General features: G+C 47.4%; 8 protein-coding genes across 8 annotated transcripts; 3 read left to right on the top strand and 5 right to left on the bottom strand.

Moving 5' to 3' along the window:
* Window positions 1–138: 138 nt before the first annotated feature.
* Window positions 139–2,918, bottom strand: N7469_009718 (uncharacterized protein; the record flags this gene model as incomplete). Its single annotated transcript, XM_056648623.1, has 6 exons — window positions 139–562; window positions 663–1,013; window positions 1,077–1,623; window positions 1,672–2,310; window positions 2,580–2,857; window positions 2,902–2,918. The coding sequence occupies 6 exons, from the start codon at window positions 2,916–2,918 to the stop codon at window positions 139–141; spliced, it is 2,256 nt and encodes a 751-aa protein (XP_056495754.1).
* A 937-nt stretch (window positions 2,919–3,855) lies between these two features.
* On the top strand, window positions 3,856–5,311 carry N7469_009717 (uncharacterized protein; the record flags this gene model as incomplete). Its single annotated transcript, XM_056648622.1, has 2 exons — window positions 3,856–4,703; window positions 4,768–5,311. 2 exons carry the CDS (start codon window positions 3,856–3,858, stop codon window positions 5,309–5,311), a joined length of 1,392 nt encoding a protein of 463 aa, XP_056495753.1.
* Window positions 5,312–6,676: 1,365 nt separating this feature from the next.
* On the bottom strand, window positions 6,677–8,040 carry N7469_009716 (uncharacterized protein; the record flags this gene model as incomplete). The annotated part of the gene is made up of 2 exons (XM_056648621.1): window positions 6,677–7,935; window positions 7,998–8,040. The coding sequence occupies 2 exons, from the start codon at window positions 8,038–8,040 to the stop codon at window positions 6,677–6,679; spliced, it is 1,302 nt and encodes a 433-aa protein (XP_056495752.1).
* A 763-nt stretch (window positions 8,041–8,803) lies between these two features.
* On the top strand, window positions 8,804–9,201 carry N7469_009715 (uncharacterized protein; the record flags this gene model as incomplete). Its single annotated transcript, XM_056648620.1, has 2 exons — window positions 8,804–8,895; window positions 9,006–9,201. 2 exons carry the CDS (start codon window positions 8,804–8,806, stop codon window positions 9,199–9,201), a joined length of 288 nt encoding a protein of 95 aa, XP_056495751.1.
* Window positions 9,202–9,995: 794 nt separating this feature from the next.
* Window positions 9,996–12,367, bottom strand: N7469_009714 (uncharacterized protein; the record flags this gene model as incomplete). The annotated part of the gene is made up of 2 exons (XM_056648619.1): window positions 9,996–12,265; window positions 12,355–12,367. 2 exons carry the CDS (start codon window positions 12,365–12,367, stop codon window positions 9,996–9,998), a joined length of 2,283 nt encoding a protein of 760 aa, XP_056495750.1.
* Window positions 12,368–12,849: 482 nt separating this feature from the next.
* N7469_009713 (uncharacterized protein) lies at window positions 12,850–13,745 on the top strand (the record flags this gene model as incomplete). Its single annotated transcript, XM_056648618.1, has 2 exons — window positions 12,850–12,918; window positions 12,987–13,745. The coding sequence occupies 2 exons, from the start codon at window positions 12,850–12,852 to the stop codon at window positions 13,743–13,745; spliced, it is 828 nt and encodes a 275-aa protein (XP_056495749.1).
* Window positions 13,746–14,095: 350 nt separating this feature from the next.
* pmt2 (uncharacterized protein) lies at window positions 14,096–16,562 on the bottom strand (the record flags this gene model as incomplete). The annotated part of the gene is made up of 5 exons (XM_056648617.1): window positions 14,096–14,739; window positions 14,793–15,552; window positions 15,608–16,160; window positions 16,223–16,353; window positions 16,422–16,562. 5 exons carry the CDS (start codon window positions 16,560–16,562, stop codon window positions 14,096–14,098), a joined length of 2,229 nt encoding a protein of 742 aa, XP_056495748.1.
* Window positions 16,563–17,727: 1,165 nt separating this feature from the next.
* Window positions 17,728–18,013, bottom strand: N7469_009711 (uncharacterized protein; the record flags this gene model as incomplete). The annotated part of the gene is made up of 2 exons (XM_056648616.1): window positions 17,728–17,904; window positions 17,975–18,013. 2 exons carry the CDS (start codon window positions 18,011–18,013, stop codon window positions 17,728–17,730), a joined length of 216 nt encoding a protein of 71 aa, XP_056495747.1.
* Between the last annotated feature and the right edge of the window lie 1,067 nt (window positions 18,014–19,080).

Below are 19,080 nucleotides of genomic sequence, written 5' to 3'. Positions count from 1 at the left end.
GCTTGCTTCCATCGGTTCTACTATTTTCCTCGCACAATTGCGTCTATAACCTGGAGAACTTACGTAGCTGTGGGAGCCCAAACAAAGGGCTCCGCAGACAAAAACCCTTCAAGTGCCTCTACCAAGTGTATCTTTGCTTCATCGAGCCACCCCCCCATGGGCTAAAATTCTTCCATGAGTGAGCTTCAGTAACGGAGGACACTTGAATTCGATGCCAGTGAACTCGGACCAATCCTTCCATGTCGCACGACTGCGCTCAATCCATTCAATCGCAGTGTCAAAATTCCCCAAGCAAGCATAAATAGTGGCCAAGTTGTCTTCAATCCAGCAGACATTTTGGAGGTCGATAGGGTTTTGTGCCATCTTGAGATTGTGTGCAATCAATAAACTCTCGAGGGCCATCTTGAATTGGCCTCGAAAGGCCCACATCGAGGCAACGTGAATTTCAGTAGATGAGATTAAGTATATTTCCTTGTCTGGTTCTGGAAGTGTCCCTATGGCAATCCTGTTAACGGTAACGAGGTCTTCAAGCTCACGCCAGTTCTGTGTTTCGAGAAGGTAACTAATCGGAAGTCAGTGCACATACAATTTAAAAGATATGGAGAATGGGAAGAAAGAGCGGACTAATGATTCACTGGTATATTCGCATGGGTTTGTCTCACCGTTGGCATTGAACCCATGTCTCACATGTCTCTCTGCAGGCAGCGAAATTCGGGTCCCGTTTTCGTTCTTGCAAAAAGCTATTTTTGAGCTGCAGCACATGCTGCAACCAAATTTGGCATTTGTCCCATACATTGTAGAGGTTAGGCCTGGTAGACTTCTGGTCCTTGGGCTTCTTTGGAAAGGAATTGTATATCAAGATTGAGGCTTCAAAAAAAGACTTTTGGCGATACTTGGAGTTCAAGAAGCGGCGAAACTGGGACGCGATGAGACGGTGAATTGAAAACACGCGATTGTATCTATCTCTTTTAATCAACGCGAGGGCCAACAACTCCTCTGTAATTGTGCTCAGGCTTGAGGGATTGTTGTTAGCAAAACTCAAATGCTAGGTGTAGCTCGGATACGAGAAAACTAACAGATTAGAGTCAAGATACCACAGCATGTCATCTGTGAGGTTTTCTGTATCTTCATTGAATTCGAACAACGACTGTGGGATGCTGTCCGGTGCACAGAAAGTAAGTACAGACAACAGTGCAGAACATTCATGGCGCAGGCTCTGAAATGACAGCTTCCAAACTGTTTCCAGCCCGTCATTGAAGTCCTTAGATCTATCGTAAGCCTCAACAAGTTCTGCTATGGACCATGAACGACGATGAATCAAGCCACACATATTTGACAAAGCCAATGCATGACCACTTAACCTTTCAGAGAGGTCGTACGCCGAGTGTGATTCGTTCGCCAATAAATCAGCACTGATGTGTCCTGCGAGGAGATGTAGCAGGAACTTGGAGCCGGCATCCGCATCCCAAGGGAGTATTTCAAGACCAGTGTCCGCTAAATCGAAACCGAATGAATGATTCCTTGTTGTAACCAAGGCCCGACCATTGCTGCCGTATAAAGGCCAGTAGTCTCGAAGGAGTTCCACCGTCTCTGCATTATCGTAGATTATCATCCACTTGCATTCTATTTTGTCAGCAATTCGACTGGCCGGGGATGCGACTCTTAACGTACCAGTCTGCTGCAGCCAGCCTTTGAAAATCATTCGGTTTTCATCATGACTGGCTGGTCCTGTATCCGGCAATTTCAACTGAAGAGCAATATCTGTAACGCTTTGTTGAATAGAAACAGGGGTTTCCGCGTTAATCCAGAAAACAGCGTTAAAGTCTTTTGTAACTAGTTTTGATTGAACATATTTCATCGCAACATGGCTCTTACCAACTCCTCCCATACCATGGAGTGACAGAGAGCGGAGGGAGGGTGTTGAATCATCCTCTTCGAAATGTTTGTCAATCTTCTCAATTACATCATCTCGGTCGAAGAATCGGGTGGTCCGTATGGACGGAAGCACGAAGCAAGGTAGCTGAGCCGTGTCTCGTGACGCGCCAGGCGAGAGTGAGAGGTATGAAACCCAAGAAGCCATGTCACTCTTATACTGCCTTTGGTATATGGCGGCGACCCGCTCGATGCGATTGAGCGTATCCTCAATGTCATCTACGGTTGTTTTAAATTTCTCAGTGAGCTCCATCCAGGAGTCTGCTTTGCCAATATCAGCTTGTAATGATGAAATGGCAATTACTGAGGCGATATTCTCACCGCTGGGATGTATCATTTGGGAAAAATCTTTTTCTTTGCGTAGGAAATGCACGGAATCTGCAAGAAATGTGGTGATTCTTAGAAATATGTCAAAACAGGATTCCTTATCCTCACGAGTGATGGCAGGACTTTGTCGGCAATGAAGTATGAAATCGTGACAATTTCTGCTTATTTTTTTAAGCATCTGGACAACCCGTCGTATTGCCTCATCCTTTTGTAAGGATAACTGATACATGATCTGTCAGATACAACTAGATACGTGAGCGCCTATAACTTTGTTGCATTCCTTACTGTAAGTAATAGGCCAAGCAATCCCCAAAAGAAACTCGTATCAAGTACAGGGCCTAGCTTTGTAGCGAAAAAGCCGCTGAAGTCCTTGAGTTCAATGAGTCGTGGCTGCAGCATGGCCAGCTCTTGCAAAGCAGCGTCGGTCGTCTCTTCATCTTGCTCGACAAAAACATGCTCCTGCACATCCTCATATGTCCGGAAACTCCTGATTATTCTGCGATCATTGGGTTCCATTTGTTCTGAGCAAGACTTGGACGCTGACATCCATTGTTTGGCAAAGAAGTCCGCCCTTGCCAAGGCAGCGTTAGATAATGTCCTATTCAAAATTGAGGTTGCACAAATGAAAGCCTACGGACGTACAAGACAGGGGACTCCATGATGCTTTTAGTGAATCGATTGGCCGGAAATTTAGGAAAGCGATGGTATTGTGAGGCAGGGTTGAGAAGGGAGGGTTGAGAGGGGTTTTAGCGCCGAACCCTTGTTCAATGGCGCATAACAATTAATAACACCTTGCAACGCTGGGGCCGCTATTGGTACATCTATATTGCCTGATTGGCAACGTACACGTGTGACACGTCATTAGCATTGTTATTACCGAGGTTCCCACTAGCTAAGCTAGAATTCAAAAACACCTGTGTCCTTGAGCCACCCCGCCCACTTCGGGATGTGGGTAATCCAGAGGTCACTTGGCGGCTAAATTTCAACATTTAATTCGCCCGATATCTACTCTCTGTAGCCGCCGTTGCTTGAGGGGGACTGGTCATGCCTTGAAGCGTTACCGACGGCGCGTAATGACACCCAGCTCATTGCCAGGCACTCAAAATACCATAATCAATGCCATGATCACAAGCAGGCCGTCCGTGTGACTGTTGGGTCCATCCCATAAGGTTCTGGTCTCAGCCTATGCAGGTCGGTAGTTGCTTGACTCTAGAGCGGAGTGATACAGTGATTGAATCGTACCGGTTGGTCATTTCTGAAGGATGGTGCGCCTGCATAGTATCAGCCCCATTTTTAACCGCCAGCTTCACGTTTAGCATATAACTATTTTTGGCATGTAAAGATAAAAGGGGCGTGGCCCGTTGACTAATGTTAGATATCCAGATCCGTTCCGCAGTCACGGTTTCGGAAAATATATGGATCTTTTACAACCGGTCATTGAAGGGAACAACCAGCATTACCCACCGCAACCTGTCTCAATCTAGGCGGCTTTTTTCTTATTTATTTTCGCTCGTGAAGAGGCCAGAGTAGACTGGACGCAAAAGCAGGTGTCTCTTGGCCGCGGGCTGGTCCAAAATGCAACGACTCCTTCAACATATGACAATATCTCGCAAGAAATCGGAGGATCTGGAATCACAAGCCGACACGGTCTTTCAGAAATTGACTTACGATAAGCGCATGGAATTTATCCGATTACTGTTCGATATCAAGCCAGAAATCCTCACCATCTTCCCTGGAATCGAATCATACTGCGACTACTTAGAGCATACCGCCTTCCAACCATTGATGGACCCAGCGTTTGGCTTGATTTGGGAGTTGATGTGCTGCACGAAACCCACAAATATCACGAATTGTTGGGACTGGAGCCTAGCAGTGTTGCAGGTAACACAGTTAGAATACCAGGAAGTCAGCATACACGACATAGCAGAGCGTCTCGAAGAGCAACGTGGCTCCTCGAAAACGAATAAAGGGCGAGTCCAGGATAAGAGTTATCTTTACATTGCCATTTTTGGGGTCCTGTGCTGGTCAAGCCTAGTGGCACGGCCTAAGATGACCTTCACAGAGGCTGTCCCGCCGGGCTTCATATGCCTCCTGCCGCACGACCTCAAATCGACATTGAAATACCCCACCAACAAACTAAAAGACAGATGTAGGCGGCCATTATTGACGACTTTTCGGGCGTTCAAAGTACAGAACTGGGTCGACCACTCAAGTCAACGCATGGAAGATGGATCGAGACCTCGAGAAACGGATAGCTTGTATGAAGCAAGCCTTAACATCTACTCGTTGCGCTACTTTGGGCACGTCACAATTCAATGGGTCGATATCATCAATGAGCATCTACGGTTCAATCCAGCTAATCGTCGGCTGTCCTTGTTTCGCTTTCCCTCGTTCTGTGCGTTGCTTGCTACCCATGGAGATAATGTTTGCCCGGTGATTCGAAGGTATAATAAAATTCTAATACAAACCCTTATTAGCGTCGCTAAAGCTAAAGCTAACCGCTGGTAGTATATATGAACAACTCGATCCTCTGTCCCCAGAGGAGAAAGACCAGTGTTGCGTCAGTCTAGCACAAGAGATTATCCTATCCTATCGCCTTTTATTTGGACAAGATGACAAGTCCAGAAAGGTTGCACGTGAAGAGCTCTTCAAGTTGAAGAGTTCATCCGCAGAACAAATTTTGGACACCATGCTCTCTGATCTCTGCGAACGCAGGTACGAGTGCGGCAGTCAATGGTGGAAGACATACGACAAGGTCTTGCAGAGCTATCCATCCGAGATATGGCCAATCACCTGTCGAAACGTGGAAGGCCACCTCCAGCAAAGCGACGTGTATAGCGCTCGAGATGATTTCCCAAGGCTTGGACCACGGTTGATGAAACTCCAGCAGTTCAATGGACGTCAGAGACCTAGTAAGCTGACGGATCTGTGGCGCGATAGGCGCAATCCTTTACAGTGGTACACTTTCTGGGCTGTGTTACTAGTTGGGGGCGTGGCGAACATTCTAGCGGCACTTCAGCTTCTGGTCTCCGTTGCTGCATTGAAGTTCTAGCAGTTGTCCGTCCTGAAATTGCCGGATTACGGCAAGCGGAGAGATCGGCAAAAAATGACACTGTTGGTCTATATAACCTAGCTCGTGGAATCTGTTTACTTCGCATTTCCTGGAAATCAAATAAGTGATTTCTCGAAGAAGAAGGCAACGATTCCGAAGATGAGCAAATTATTGACTTGTTCAACTCCAGCTGACTGTGAGAAGAGATGAGTCAGCGGAATAGGGCGATATCTTAGATGATGATACCTGATCATTCCAGGGATATTAAACCAAATGTCGGGTTATATCAGATATCGGTATTCGGTATCGACTAGTACTCATCAGGACCAATTGAACCATTCAGGAGTTGTTTAGCGTGTTTTAGGACTACCCTCCGGCGTCGTGCTCCAAGATTGTTACTTGCATCATGTTTCATAAACTATTATTTATGGCTAAGAGAATTGGCTAGGCCATCCCCGCTCTACAATTGCAAAGCATTTAGTTAAAAGTACGTATCTTCTTGGGATTTTCCGTGACGAGCTAAAAGGCGAGTTGATCTGCAGGCCAGCAATGACAAGGGCAGATTGACAGCTGTAAGTTGTAAATCTCGGGAATATCACTTCCGTACTTGTTGTTCAGTGCTTTTGGGATCCCCTCGGATCTACAGGCCGCATAGTCTACTAGCTTCGGCTCCGGAGTTTGGAAAGCGAGAGATACCAGATCGGGATACATGAGATGGGCGTGAGACAATTGGATTGATATTGGCATTAAGTGGTCTATCATTTGTTGTGACCAAAAGTCTGTTGTTGATCTTGTTCCGTTCAGAATGATCTACAGAACTGTTTCGGACGGAAAGCCTGTCAGTATCGGAGGATTATGGAAAGGTGTGGTGAGTGAAGCGCAGTTCGCCCTGTCAGTTCGACAAAAATTTCAGAAGATTACATACTAGAATTTGAGGACCTGTAAAATTGATGCCGAGAATGGAGCTTTCGTCGTAATGCTCTCTATTTTAATGACATTTCAGGATTTTTCAGCTTATACTTACACTGTATACTTTTGCATTACTTACTGCTGTAGTAACTACACCTGTCTCAAGATGGAGGGAAAACAGGATAGAGCAGATTGAGTATCAGCTCGTAGGGCTAGATGGGAATGACGAGCGAATATTACCGATAAAATCATAACATTCTTTCACAATTTATTTATAAAGAACCGGGACCAATTCGCAACCCAAATTTGACACTCACAATCATCTCCGTCCGTGGGAGGGGGGGGGTTGTTATCTTTCTTTGTATATATGAAAAACGACTTTGTTTAATTTTGAAATCGTGACCTTGATCAGAAAGCCCATAGCGGTAAAGAACTAAATTGTCTAGCTGAAGATTATCAGACTTTCACTCTCTTAGCGACACGTGCCGATCGTCTAATACCTTCAGGGGATTCGCACTCAGAAAAGCCCAAGTTACGTTTGAGAGAGGTTTTCTGGTTCTGTTTCAAAACGAGGCCCGCTTCGCGTACGATGGGGCTCGCGATTTGCTGGTCTCCATCTTCTGACTTAGGTGAGATAACATCAACGTTGGCCTTGGGGGTAGAAGAGCGAAGATCGGCTTGGGCCCCATCTTCCGGTTCAGGCGAGACGATATCATCGTTGGCATTTGTGGCAGAGTCTGTATCGAGTGAGCGGTCGTCTTCAAGTTTTTCGAACCGAAGGGCAGGAGAGCCTGTACCAGAGTAACGTATGTCTTCTGAGCTAATTGGTTCGAACACTTCGGTATTCTCGGGATTCGAGGCGGAAGGGTTCGCATAACTCGAATCTATCATCTCTATGAGACCCATGTCTGCTTGACGCTCGACAGCCTCGGGCTCATGCACATCGACCCAGCTCTGTTCCTCTCCCAGAATGTCATCTTTCTTGTGTGGGGGATCGTCGAGACAAGGAACCAAAGTCAGGTCTATCTCCTCTAACTGATCGGCACTGAGTTCTGTTGGCTGAAAAGAATCGACGTCAAACCAACCAGCATGTTCTTCTGTTGTACAATCACTCGTCGCATCATTCTCAGTGCGCGATACGATGGTGTTTGACGGCGATCCCAATTGCGCAATTTCATCTTCCATCTGGTCAGCCCGTCCAACATTCTCAACATGGGACTCCCTTGATGACAGCTGATTGGCTGTGTGGTTCTGCCCTAGGCTGGAGCAAGTATAAGGTAGAACCTGGCTGGCAGGAACTGCACCAGAAATCTCAGAGGAGCTTTCGCGTAAAGTCGATACCATAGTTCCCCTTCTGTCTCTAGCCAGCAGCTGTCCTGCGGATAGCGGGCCACCTGTCGAGAATTCATCGAAACCTGGATGCGAAGCAGGGAAGCCAGCCTCCAAATCCTCGTTTGGTGAGTCAGAATCAATATCACTTATCACACCATCCCAAAATTCTTGTGTGCACATGATTTCAGTGTCAGCATCGGAAGAGGGCTGGGCAGGCAACCTATCAGTGCTGAAGTTGCATTCATCGCAGGGTATGACAATAGGATTGGAAGGCGATCCAAGAGGTTCCGAGTCGCTGATCACTATAGGGTTGCTTTCGGAACCGAGCTCATCACCCTTACGGGGACAAACTCGCACTGTAGCAGAGCCGAAAGAAAAGTAGTCTACACATCGTTAGATCGTTCCATGAACCCAAAAGATACAGGGGGAAACAAGGCTCGCATACCCATTTCTGGAGCGGTATTCACATTCATGACTGAACGAGACATCGATGTGAATTGATCGTTTCTTGCGTGAGGAGCGCGAGGAGAAGCTATTGCTTGGATCTTGGGACTTGGTGAGTTTGCAAGAACGGTGAACTTGCGGGCCGTCTGTCCAAATTTATAGAGTGAATGCCATGGTGAACAGCTGGGCTCACGGAGCAGACAGAGTAGAGGTCCCAATTTTAGATGGAACAAGCCTTGGCCGCCGATCAAGACACCTCCTCCAATGATTCCAAGGCTCACCCTGGGCCAACATGCCCAGAACGAAGTATCGCCAGTCCCTGCCCGTTCCAACTTGCTTGCTCCAACTTTTGAGACAACCGACTGCATGCAATGCGCATTGAGCAATGCTGATTTCCAATCGTTCCGCCGCTCAAAAGGCCGAGGCAGAAACCTGAGTCCCAAAATAGACGGTGGATACTGAGATATAGCTCAATCGCCCCATACCTGCCAATCAATCCTAACAATGCAGCTCATGTCTGAGTAGAATCGCGTGCCCGCGAGCGCCGGCTGCACAGGCAAGCCTCATCGTCTCTGCCAATGAATTGTGTTGCCAACAAAAGTTCTGGTCACAGGGAGCGTATGACGAAGATCGGGACGGGCAGGTTTCAAAGGCGAGCGCGCGATAGACCGCTGGATGTTCGAGGAGAATGGATGAACGGTAGTTGTCCCATGATCTCTGCCTGCCAATCGTTCCATCACCAGAGAGAGAAAGCGAAACGGCCACTTCCGGGATCGAATTCGCATGACGCTATTCATGCATGATAACATGTTGCCCTCGCTGGCCCAACTTATCCTCCACGCCAATCAATTGTGCCGCCATCAGGAGTTAGAGCGACAAGGCGTATTTGGTGACCGGAAGTGAGTCGGTCTGTCGATTCGAAGCCTCGATCTGGATATTGTGAGATCTTGTGATCATGATGAAAGGATGTAGGTTCTTCGTATTCATTTCAATTTCCCTCACGAGTAAGGAAGCTGCTGGCCGATACGAGTCGAGACTCCGAGGATCGATTCCGTTTTGTTCAACTCTGGGAGAATGGCCGACCATGGAAGTCGGCCATCCTCCATCAACAGCACTCGGCAAACCTCCAGGCTGCTTCCAAGTCAGGCTGGTTTCAAGGCAGATTCGCGATCCCCTTCCGCATTTGCTATGGCAGCGCACAGTGACGGTACCTAGTGGCAAGAAGGAATGATGGTCGATCCACAATCCGCGAACATGTGACGGGCCGAGTCTGTTGCTCGAGGCAGCGGGCGTTGCGATCGCAACAGAGGGAAATTGGGCGACTGGGAGGGTCGCGCGACGGCCAGGGACTGGCGGTTCGGCGCCGACGACGCAGGGAGCGACGGAACTCGGTGGTCCGCATCAATGGCAAAAATGCCTCAGGGAGAGGGACCGCATTGCCATGGTCGGGACGAGGGGGGGCAGAAGATTGAAAGAACGGCGTAAGAGGAGGCGGCGATGAAGGGGGGTTTTATAGAACCACGCACAGGGCAGGACGGCCAGGCGGCGGCGCTAAACCGCAACTGGGGCGCTATACCGCATACAGTAATTCACCGTTGCGTCGGGATACGATATAACCAACTAATCCAACCGGCCAATTGTTGAAAAGAAGAAGACATATTAGCAATAAGTACAGCAGCTATTGGGCAATTATACAGGACAGTGGATTATGCAGATTCAACCTGTTCTGTCAATTTAAACCAGCAGTGCTAGAGACGACGCCGCTAAAGACACTAGAGAGCGCAATCGCTAAGCTGTCAAATTTCACTATCTTGGCTTCCTATCTGATGACCAAACGCCTCCCATGTTCCATCTACCCCAGTCAACACCAAGGGTAAAAGGGAAGAAAATAAGAAATCATGGAAAAGAAATAAAATGCTTCAATCGTAGAAAACACAGGGAAATAGAAACAAGAAATGGTATTCGCTTTAACACGAGTGTAGAAATGAAAAATAGCTGGTCAAACTTGGCGATAAGCAGGTTGTGTACTGGTGTCATGGTCACTAAATAACCACCCAGCGTCAGGACAGTAGCGAGCCTCTCGACCATATATCCCGACTTCACTCGCCCAGCAGATGACCAAAGCATCGACTATGTCGGCAATGACACTTTCGATGGAGCCCAGGATACTCCAGCCGATCGTTCCTGCGATCAACCCAACGACATAAGCGTATAAGCTACCCTTTATTGTGCCTCCAGTGCTGGACATAGTCAAGCTTCGAGCTGTGGTGACCCAGCCACCGAAACCAAGAGCTAATGACATCATAAAGCGAGTAGCATGTAATATCAACTTCGAAAGCCTATAGGAGAGTAGAGACGTCGAAGATCCCGGGGAACGTGAGAAAGTCCCTGGATGAAGAGATGTTGAGGCAGCAGATGGAGCCAATATGGCCATTTGACTGAGTCCGCGGGAAGAGGTGACCAACGGCTGCGAATGAATCGCCGCGTATGTGAGAGACAAAGGGTTGGTTAGGTAAGCGATTGGTGTCGGTATTAGTGAGTAAGCAAAAAGGCTGAGGAGTGATGAGAGACGGGATGGTAGCAGAATGAGAGGCAGTCGGACGAGTAGGCCAACCAAGCGTGATAGGCAAATGGTACCGAAAAGAGTTGAAGTGGCATGGACAATTGCCGCCTGAACAATCTGCCTTGAAGACGGTGCTGGGTTGGCTAGACGATGGAAGTACCACTGGCTCACAGTCGCTGCTGTGACAGAGCGTTGAATTCCTGCAATCACTCCAATTGACCAAAGATAGAACAACACGAAATAAACGCCTAGCCACCAACTACCGACATCGATGATAAATGATTTCGGTCCTGCTAGATGGCCTCCAAGGAAGACACGGGTAAACATGAGCATCCAGATCCAGGTCCAGGACACAACGCAGATGAGAACTCCCAGTCCTAGGGCAAGGAGTTCGGGATTTGCGGCCAAGATGCGGCATGAAAATTCAAGAACCCCAATTGCCTTTCCGATTGATCGACGACCCCGGAGAACATTGTAGGTCCATAGACTAGCCATCAAAAACGGGACAATGGAGCCCCATCGCATAACTTTATCTTGAATGCTTGTGCCATGCCATGTACCTTTGAAACTCGATATAAACGGGTACAGAGAAAAGGAGTAGAGAATGACAGGCACAGCAACAATTATTACGTGGACTAGTAGCCGCACGTAGGACCGAAGGAGGGCGAGCCATATAAGCGACACGAAGATCGCAACGAGAGTATAAACTCCTAGGAGAAAGAATGATTTGTGAACGGTGAAGTAGATAGTATCACCCCATTTAGACTTGTCACCGGATGGGGTGGACGTGTGCAAGTAGACAAGAAAAGATGTGGCGAACAGACTAGCTAAAGCAATCAGAAACAACTGGCCCCAAAAGGAGTCATGCATAGAGGCTTCTGATACAAGAGGCGAGCTCAGTCCATGAGATGATCCTGATGAACTTGGTGGTCTTGATTCATCGGGGGGGAAAGCCTTAGGTAGTCTCGACGACGATTTCGATACACCTGCACCCGCACCTGCAGCGAAGTCAGAGAACCCCTCATTCAGAGACGGCTGCTCACGGAATCGCTGAATTGGAGGATCAGCACCGGTGACGGCGTTAGATGGAGACTGATCACCGCTCCTGTCCGGTCGAAATGAATCTTCTAGTCCGATATCAACCAGATTTCCACCAGTTTTGCCGTCTCTAGTCTCCATGTAGGACCCAGAGCTATGCTCCATATTCTCCGGAACAGTTTCGATTCGAGAGTGATGAGTAGTGGGCATTCCCTTTTCGCCGCGCCACGAGCTCTTGATACCTTTGCCATTCCCAGGCCGGTTATCATAAGAAGTATTCCCACCATCCGCTTCTGCAGAATCTATTGACTCGTCGAGTTCGGAAGAATCCTTTAGGTTACTATCACCGAAATTTCGCCTTGACCGTTGTAAGGCATAAAAATCGGCGATTTCACGTTCCCTTTCAGTTTCGTCATCTTCTTCCCGAAATTCATCGGGAGTGCCGTAAAACAAAGGAGCTGGTTGGGCAGACACGCGAGAGGCAAAAGGGAAATTTGAAATCTGAGAAGCTCCAGATCGATATGGGTCGCCTGTTCTCAGGAAGGAGCGGGAGGAGGGGTTTCGAGAACTAGTTTGTCGTTGATTTGGGTTGGCTCGTCCGGTTATCTGGAGCTCGTCCGGACGAGATGCTATCCTCGACTGCGACTGAGCAAGGAATCGAGACGCATCTAAGAAAAAATACCTTTGTGATTAGCCAGGAGTCACCGATAAGTGGTGTTTTAACTACGCAAAAAGAGACATAAGAAAAAAGGCGTACATTCAGAGAACATGGCCCACTACTGGGAGATATGATTTGAGTGGAGATGAGAGAGATAAGAGGGGGAAGCTATACGACCGCAGTCGAAATAGGCTAGGCATAAGAGAAGTTTGAGAGAAAAAGAACTCCGGAAGAAGGGACGAGATAGTCACAGAATGCCAGCCTGATCAATCTTCGTCAAAAGAGAAACCCTTCAGGTGATGTAAAGTGCAAAGTGTGAAGGTGCAGGACGTCGTGGGATCATCTCGTCATCCGCGCAGGTCACGATAGCTGACTCAGCAAGTCGCGCTTGGAGATCATCCGGGCAAGCTGGGCCGCAACTCTTTCTATTCTCTCGCAAGATCGAGTCTGTGATTTTTTTACCATCTTCAAAGCCTTTACTATCTTTTATTAGCTGTGTTTTATTATCTGGCTGCCGTATGATCGGATGTTCCACGGCATATACTAGTCTGTCGCTATACTCGACAGCTACCTGCTCTCCGATAACTGCTCTCCATGTCACAGCCATGGGACTATATCGCTAAGCTTGTCTGCATTGGTGATTCTGGCACCGGCAAATCTAGTGTAGGAAATCCGTTTCTTTCTTATCTTTCTTTCTTGTTCACTTTCTAATCACCCTATCGGGTATATAGCTTACCATTCGCCTTTGTGAGGGCCGCTTCTCCCCTTCTCATGATGTCACCATAGGAGTTGAATTCGGCTCCAGAATTGTCCCAGTTGGTCCACCGGCTTCAAACGAATTGGGAATTGATGAGCTTGCCCTGAATCCGACTACTTCTACCAGTGAGGCTACCCCCGAGGATTCCGCCACCTCAGGTCTTCCCAGTCCTCCTCGGAAACCGCAGAACCCTCCTACACAAAAACGTATGAAATTGTCCCTGTGGGATACTGCCGGCCAGGAAACATACAAATCGATCACCCGTTCTTATTTCCGTGGTGCATCCGGCGCTCTACTCGTATTCGATATATCAAGACGTTCGACCTTCGTCTCATGTACGCAGTGGCTTCATGATTTGCGTCAGATTGCGGAAGAGGGTATCGTGGTCATTCTCGTCGGTAATAAAATGGATTTGGCTGGTCAGAGTTCCGGGTCGAATCAAAGACAGGTTACTCGTGAAGAAGCAGAAGAATGGTGCCGAATGAATAACATAGTACGCTATGTAGAAACCAGTGCTAAATCAGGCGATGGCGTGGAGCGCGCATTCCTTGAAGTTGCTGAGCGAATTTATCGCAATATTGAAGTCGGGAAATACGACCTAAATGATAGGCGCAGTGGTGTGAAAGGGTTTGGTGCGTCCGGGGGAACAAATACAGGCGTACCGCGGACAGTCACCCTGGGCATGGATGATGCCATGCGCAAAGGTAGTGGCTGGGGCCGAGGTTGCTGCTAGATGCAAATTCGTGAAACATAATCTAGCATGCTGATCTGACCCTGATGGGTTATCTAGGTTCTTATAAATATTCTCTTTGGCATATATAGAGATACCAGGATTAACCCATGTGCTAATCTGCTGGTTTCTCAGGCGATAGCCGTTTTTCTTTTCGTTTGCTTTGACAGACAAGCTAAATAATTTGACAAATTCAACTTTATTCTACATAGCCTCATCGATAATAAGCTATTTGCTAATCTTGAACAAATCCAGACACCTATTACAACCAGTATGCCACATGCCAAGACGCAAATTAACCACGAATTTTGTAAATCAAGAGACCTCTCCTCTCAAGCCAGGGGTCATCTTTCTCAGTTTGAGATCTTCCAGCCTGGCAGCCAACGCAAATGAGCCCACTGTTGATTAGAGCCCTCCATGCCAAATACAATTGCTCGGAAATGGATAAATAGGCCAATGATGACTGCATAGAGAACAGCATACACGACAGTGGAAATCTTGACACCCATCCTGCGGGTGACCCAATCAATACAAAATCCAAACGTAAGGATGGCATAGTAAAGGGCCGGGTAATAATGGTGAACGTAGGTGACGCGAGCCATAATGATGAACGGGAGGTAGTGTAAGACCCAGCCAATGACAGGGTAGAGACCGGAGTAGTGGAAATGATCGATATCAGCTTGGCTGAGATCCTGGTAACCTCTCTGCCAGCGCAGGAGATACCAAAGGAACAGGAGGCCAAATCCAACAAGACCAGCAGAGCTTCCCCAGTAAACAAACGGATTACCAAGAAGATAGTACTTCACAACACTATCATCCCAGGAACACATGCGCAGACCGACGTTCAAGATTGGCCATTGCCAGAATTTCGAAGCAAGGTCATCCTGCTTGTCGGGATCAGGCACCAAAGCATTATTCGATGTCATCATAGCAACGTTCAAGTGAATAAAGTCCTTAAGGAAAGGCGATTTGTACGATCCAGGGTCACCAGGGGGTACTTTCAGCGGACAGTTAGTTTTGCTATATTGTGTTTCTCGAAGAATGACTTACGGCGATCATTGGTGTGGGATTCCACATTCCAGTGAGTATAGACATCACCAGGCTTGTTCTCCTTCGTACAGGTTGTCTCAATTTGTTTGAAACCCCATTGTGGCAGGTTCACGTTGCCAGCCCGCAAATAGCAACCCAGCACTGGATGGCGAAGTCGGAAAGCAGTGGTGAGTGTTCTGACCTTAGAATAGTCCCGAGAAGCAGCATCATCTACCACTTCGATCTGCCAATGATCCTTATCGTCTCCAATGGTGGTGTTTCCATAGGATGAGACTTCCCAGTGAGACTTGGTAAGAGGTGCTTGTATGGCGTGTGAGTGCAGATTTCGGCCAGTCTGTCCGTGAATGAGGCGAATAACATCCCCATCACCAATGAACTTCAGATCACCATTGGCGTCGAATTCCGGTTCATTTCGGTTGGGGTAGATGAACCAATCGTTGTTAGCATCTTTATGGTGATAGCAAGTGACCTGTTGTTGGTTCGAACCCTCCGGGTATGTTTGGATGTGGGAATGCAGAAGACCACCGCCATAGCCCATGTTCTTCAAAGTGACGCGCGATCCATGTGCAATTTCAAGTGGGCTATCCTTGCCGACTTCAGTGCCGCGCAAGTTGGCCTGGAACAACGAACTCATCTGAGCATCACCGGGGCCGCTGTTGGCGAGTACGAGGAAGTGAAGGTAGAAGGAGAACATGTAGACCAGAATGGGGATGACGATCAATCCTCCTACACGAGCAACAAGATGCTTTGCGAGCACGGCCTAGAAATGTGATGATTAGACAAATACTGTTGGCAACCACCCATAAACAACTCACCTGTGGCATCTTCAGGTCACCAAATTTGTTCCATAGATCCTCAATGGTGTAAAGGCCAACGATCGCAGTGCAGAAGAATCCGACCCATTTCACACTGCAGACACAACCGATGCTGAGACCTGTCAAGCCAAGCCAGATATACCACTCTAGGGAGAAGCTAGAGCGCTGCAGGCGATGGAATCTCGCCCAGCACAATGTCGTGGTGAACGTGAAGCAAAGGAGCATCGAGTCTAGGAGAATGAATCGGGAAATGGTGGCGTATGAGTTTTCGAAGAGAACCATCAGACTGATCAACCATACAGTGGCACGGCGGAAATTCAACTCGCGAGCAGTATAGTAGGCCAAAGGCACACAAACTATGCCAAAGGCAGCATTGAAAGCGCGCATGAAAGTGAAGTTTACATCTTCCGGGTATTTCTCGCCGGATTTAAATTCAAACGACCCATTGTATCCGGCCAGGTAGCCAGAAAGGCCTACCAGCATCTTTCCGAGGGGAGGGTGGACATCGAAATAGAACTCGCGCTTCAGGTAGTGGGAACCGAATTTTCCGAAACTAAGAAGATATAATGGTGAGAAAGAGCCTTGAATCGATAGTAATATAAAATTTGGCCTTACTGAGCTTCGTCCCAGGTGACAATGTTGGAGCGACCGATGCGATAAAGCCGAGTGAAGAGTGCGAGAGCTGTCAGAACAATCGGGGCAATCATCGGCTCCCAGCGAGCTAGGACATGCAGAAAGGATGGAGACTATCATTTCCGCAAGAAATTAGTTAATGATCTCATTCTACTATAGGGCAAACTAAACGAAGGTTTACCTGGCCAGCCCTGATTTTCTTCGTATCTATCTCAGGTACAGGCGGCACACCTGCTTGAGACTTTCCATCCCCGACATTTCTGTAGCGCAAGTCGGTATTATGCTGGGCTCCCGTTGTCGTGGCAGTATCCATTGCCGCCATATTGTGTTCGCTTTAGTTCCCAAGAACGATTGTGGAAAATGTTGATGTTAGGGTAAAGGGGGGGTGAGAGAACCGGATCGATCGAAATGAGTGACAGAGAAGGACTTCAAAAAAGCATAGTGGCCAACAAGGGCCACCGAAGAGAAAATCAGAAAATAAGATCCTAGACCCAACAAAAAAAAAGAAGAGAAAGGGGAGGGTAGAATGGTGATGAAATGGGAAAAGAGAAGAAGGGGGGGGCAGAAAGATGAAGGCAGCTCGTGAGGTGGCCAGATCGATAAACACTCCGCTTTGGTCGTTCGCCGTTTGCAGCAGAACGTGGCTATTCCTAAAATAGAACTACCCCAATAAATATACTATACATACTATGTATAAAAGCCATCTTATTTTGGGTCTTTGAACAATACTAACTATAATATAATAGCATTTATAGCTATCATAATTAATCTGTGAGGCAATTTAATTAATGACGAGTCTGCAGTATCGACTGACATCTGGAAATGTTGGTCATATAAATATCATTGATAAGGAAAAAGCGCAGCATTAGGAGAATTCGTACAATGCCTTCTACTATGACTAGATCTAGACCACTAGTCGCCATTATTGTGCTATTTCTGAAGAGAGTGATTGACGCGAAGGCTCCATTAGTACGAATGCTTCTAGAGAGAGAATTGAATGGCCGAAGAGAGTATAAACCTTGCCCTATTTGATCGCCTAATGATCAAAAAATCCAGAAATCAAAGATAACGATGAACTTGAGATGTATTGTCCAAGCCAATTGACAGGACTTTTAGATATCAAAAGAATCGGCAGGGTAAAACAAAACAATCGGATTTGAACCGGTTTTGCCAGGGAGTAAATTGTCCATAAAGATTCAATAGAGACTCTAGAGCTCAAAAAAATGGTTCTGGGGTCCCTGAAAAGCGACTGGCTAACTCTATATCAATGGTCAAGCATGGTCAAGTGGTGAAGGTCCGGCATGGATAGGGTACGTGAAGACATAGTTAGGACCCTTGGCCATAAGGCCATTGCCGCCTGGGCGCATCTGGGATGCAGGAAGCCACAATTTTTTGTCCGAAGTCACCCATATAAGATCAGTTTAAAGAAGGGCATCATCTTGAACAAGAATAGTTACACGTCCCTCCGGAGTACCTTTCCAAATAGCCTAAAGGTTTGTATCGCTGATATAAATATTGCCATCACCATCAATGGATGTACCGCCAGTAGAAGGGGTAAGAGCAAATGGTTCTGTATAGTCTTCGAGTGTGGCAGCCATGGTTGTGTTCGTGAGAGTAGCGTCCACAAATGCGGTCTCAATGCGATATAAGCCACCATTGCAAGGCTAGTAGTATAGATATTTCCCGTCAGGCGAGCGCTTCAATCTGGTCAAGTCCTGCTGCAAGAGCACTTACTGAGGCTCCATATCTGGGGACAAGCAAACCATTGTACATCATTGGGAACCATGCCCTAGCAGAGTCAGAGCCAGCTAGCATACGAACACCATGGCCTGTCGTGAGGTTCAGAACGAGGAGAACACCGGCGGTATCACTCAGCTATGAAATCTTTCCTGAGGCACTGAACCGAACATCATCAATACCACTGTCCGATGCTTTTATTTCATCCAGATAACATAGTTTATCAACAGTGTCTTTGGTAAGGTTCACACCAACAAGCCTGGTCGAGCCGTTCAGGCCAGGGGAGCCGCCATCAACCACCCAATATCGTCCGTCCGGTCCAATCCGGGCACCGTCAACACTGACAAAGGTTCGGTATGAATCAGAAGTGGAGTCACTGGAGTTATATGAATTCCAAGTGGTGTCTGGATATAGCTTGGTTGAATTGTCGGCAAGAAGCTCTACTATATGGGGGGGGCAGCAGTTGTCGAGTAGCGCTGCGACAGGAACGTGCGACTATTGGCAGAAATGCTGATTCCTTGGGTTGCCCGATCTAGCGAATAGACACGCTCAAGGCCAGGGGCATATACATTGACATGCCTGTAAAAAAGACTGAGAAGCCCGATGAATAGATATGGACGCATAATAGATCGATTTTCAACTTCAATGGCGGGGTAATAATTGTAGGATTGTTTCGTGTTGAATTCTAGAAGGGAGGAATTTATATAATTCCTCTGCGGAGACTGAGAAGGCTCAATTGGATATCGTAAAAAACGTTAAGTGCGGAAAGACACCAAGCCGAGTGGTGTCTCTTGTAGTTAACGGACGAAATGACGTAGAAAACTTGAAGATCACGCAGCTAAGACATCGTCTAACAGATAACGTGGAGATGCTGTGGACTGTCAACGGATCGAGTGTGAAGCTTGGAACATGTAAACAATTTTGGAGTCGTCTAGACGGCAAATTTCATGGACTCGTTCTATGATGATTGGTCAAGAATAAAAAATCCCGGGCAATCAAATATAGATTGCGTAAAATGCATCGAAATGATAAATCGTATACAATACGGAGCCTTAGTCCTAGTTTGTACTAGGCTATATCGATCCATACGAATAGGATCTTAC

The sequence above is a fragment of the Penicillium citrinum genome, assembly GCF_028827155.1.
Source record: "Penicillium citrinum strain IBT 23319 chromosome Unknown utg000009l:1.0-4274883.0:1.0-4276374.0, whole genome shotgun sequence".
Taxonomy (NCBI): Eukaryota; Fungi; Ascomycota; class Eurotiomycetes; order Eurotiales; family Aspergillaceae; genus Penicillium; species Penicillium citrinum.
Note: the sequence above shows the minus strand (reverse complement) of the source record. Positions and strands in the feature narration are given on the sequence as shown.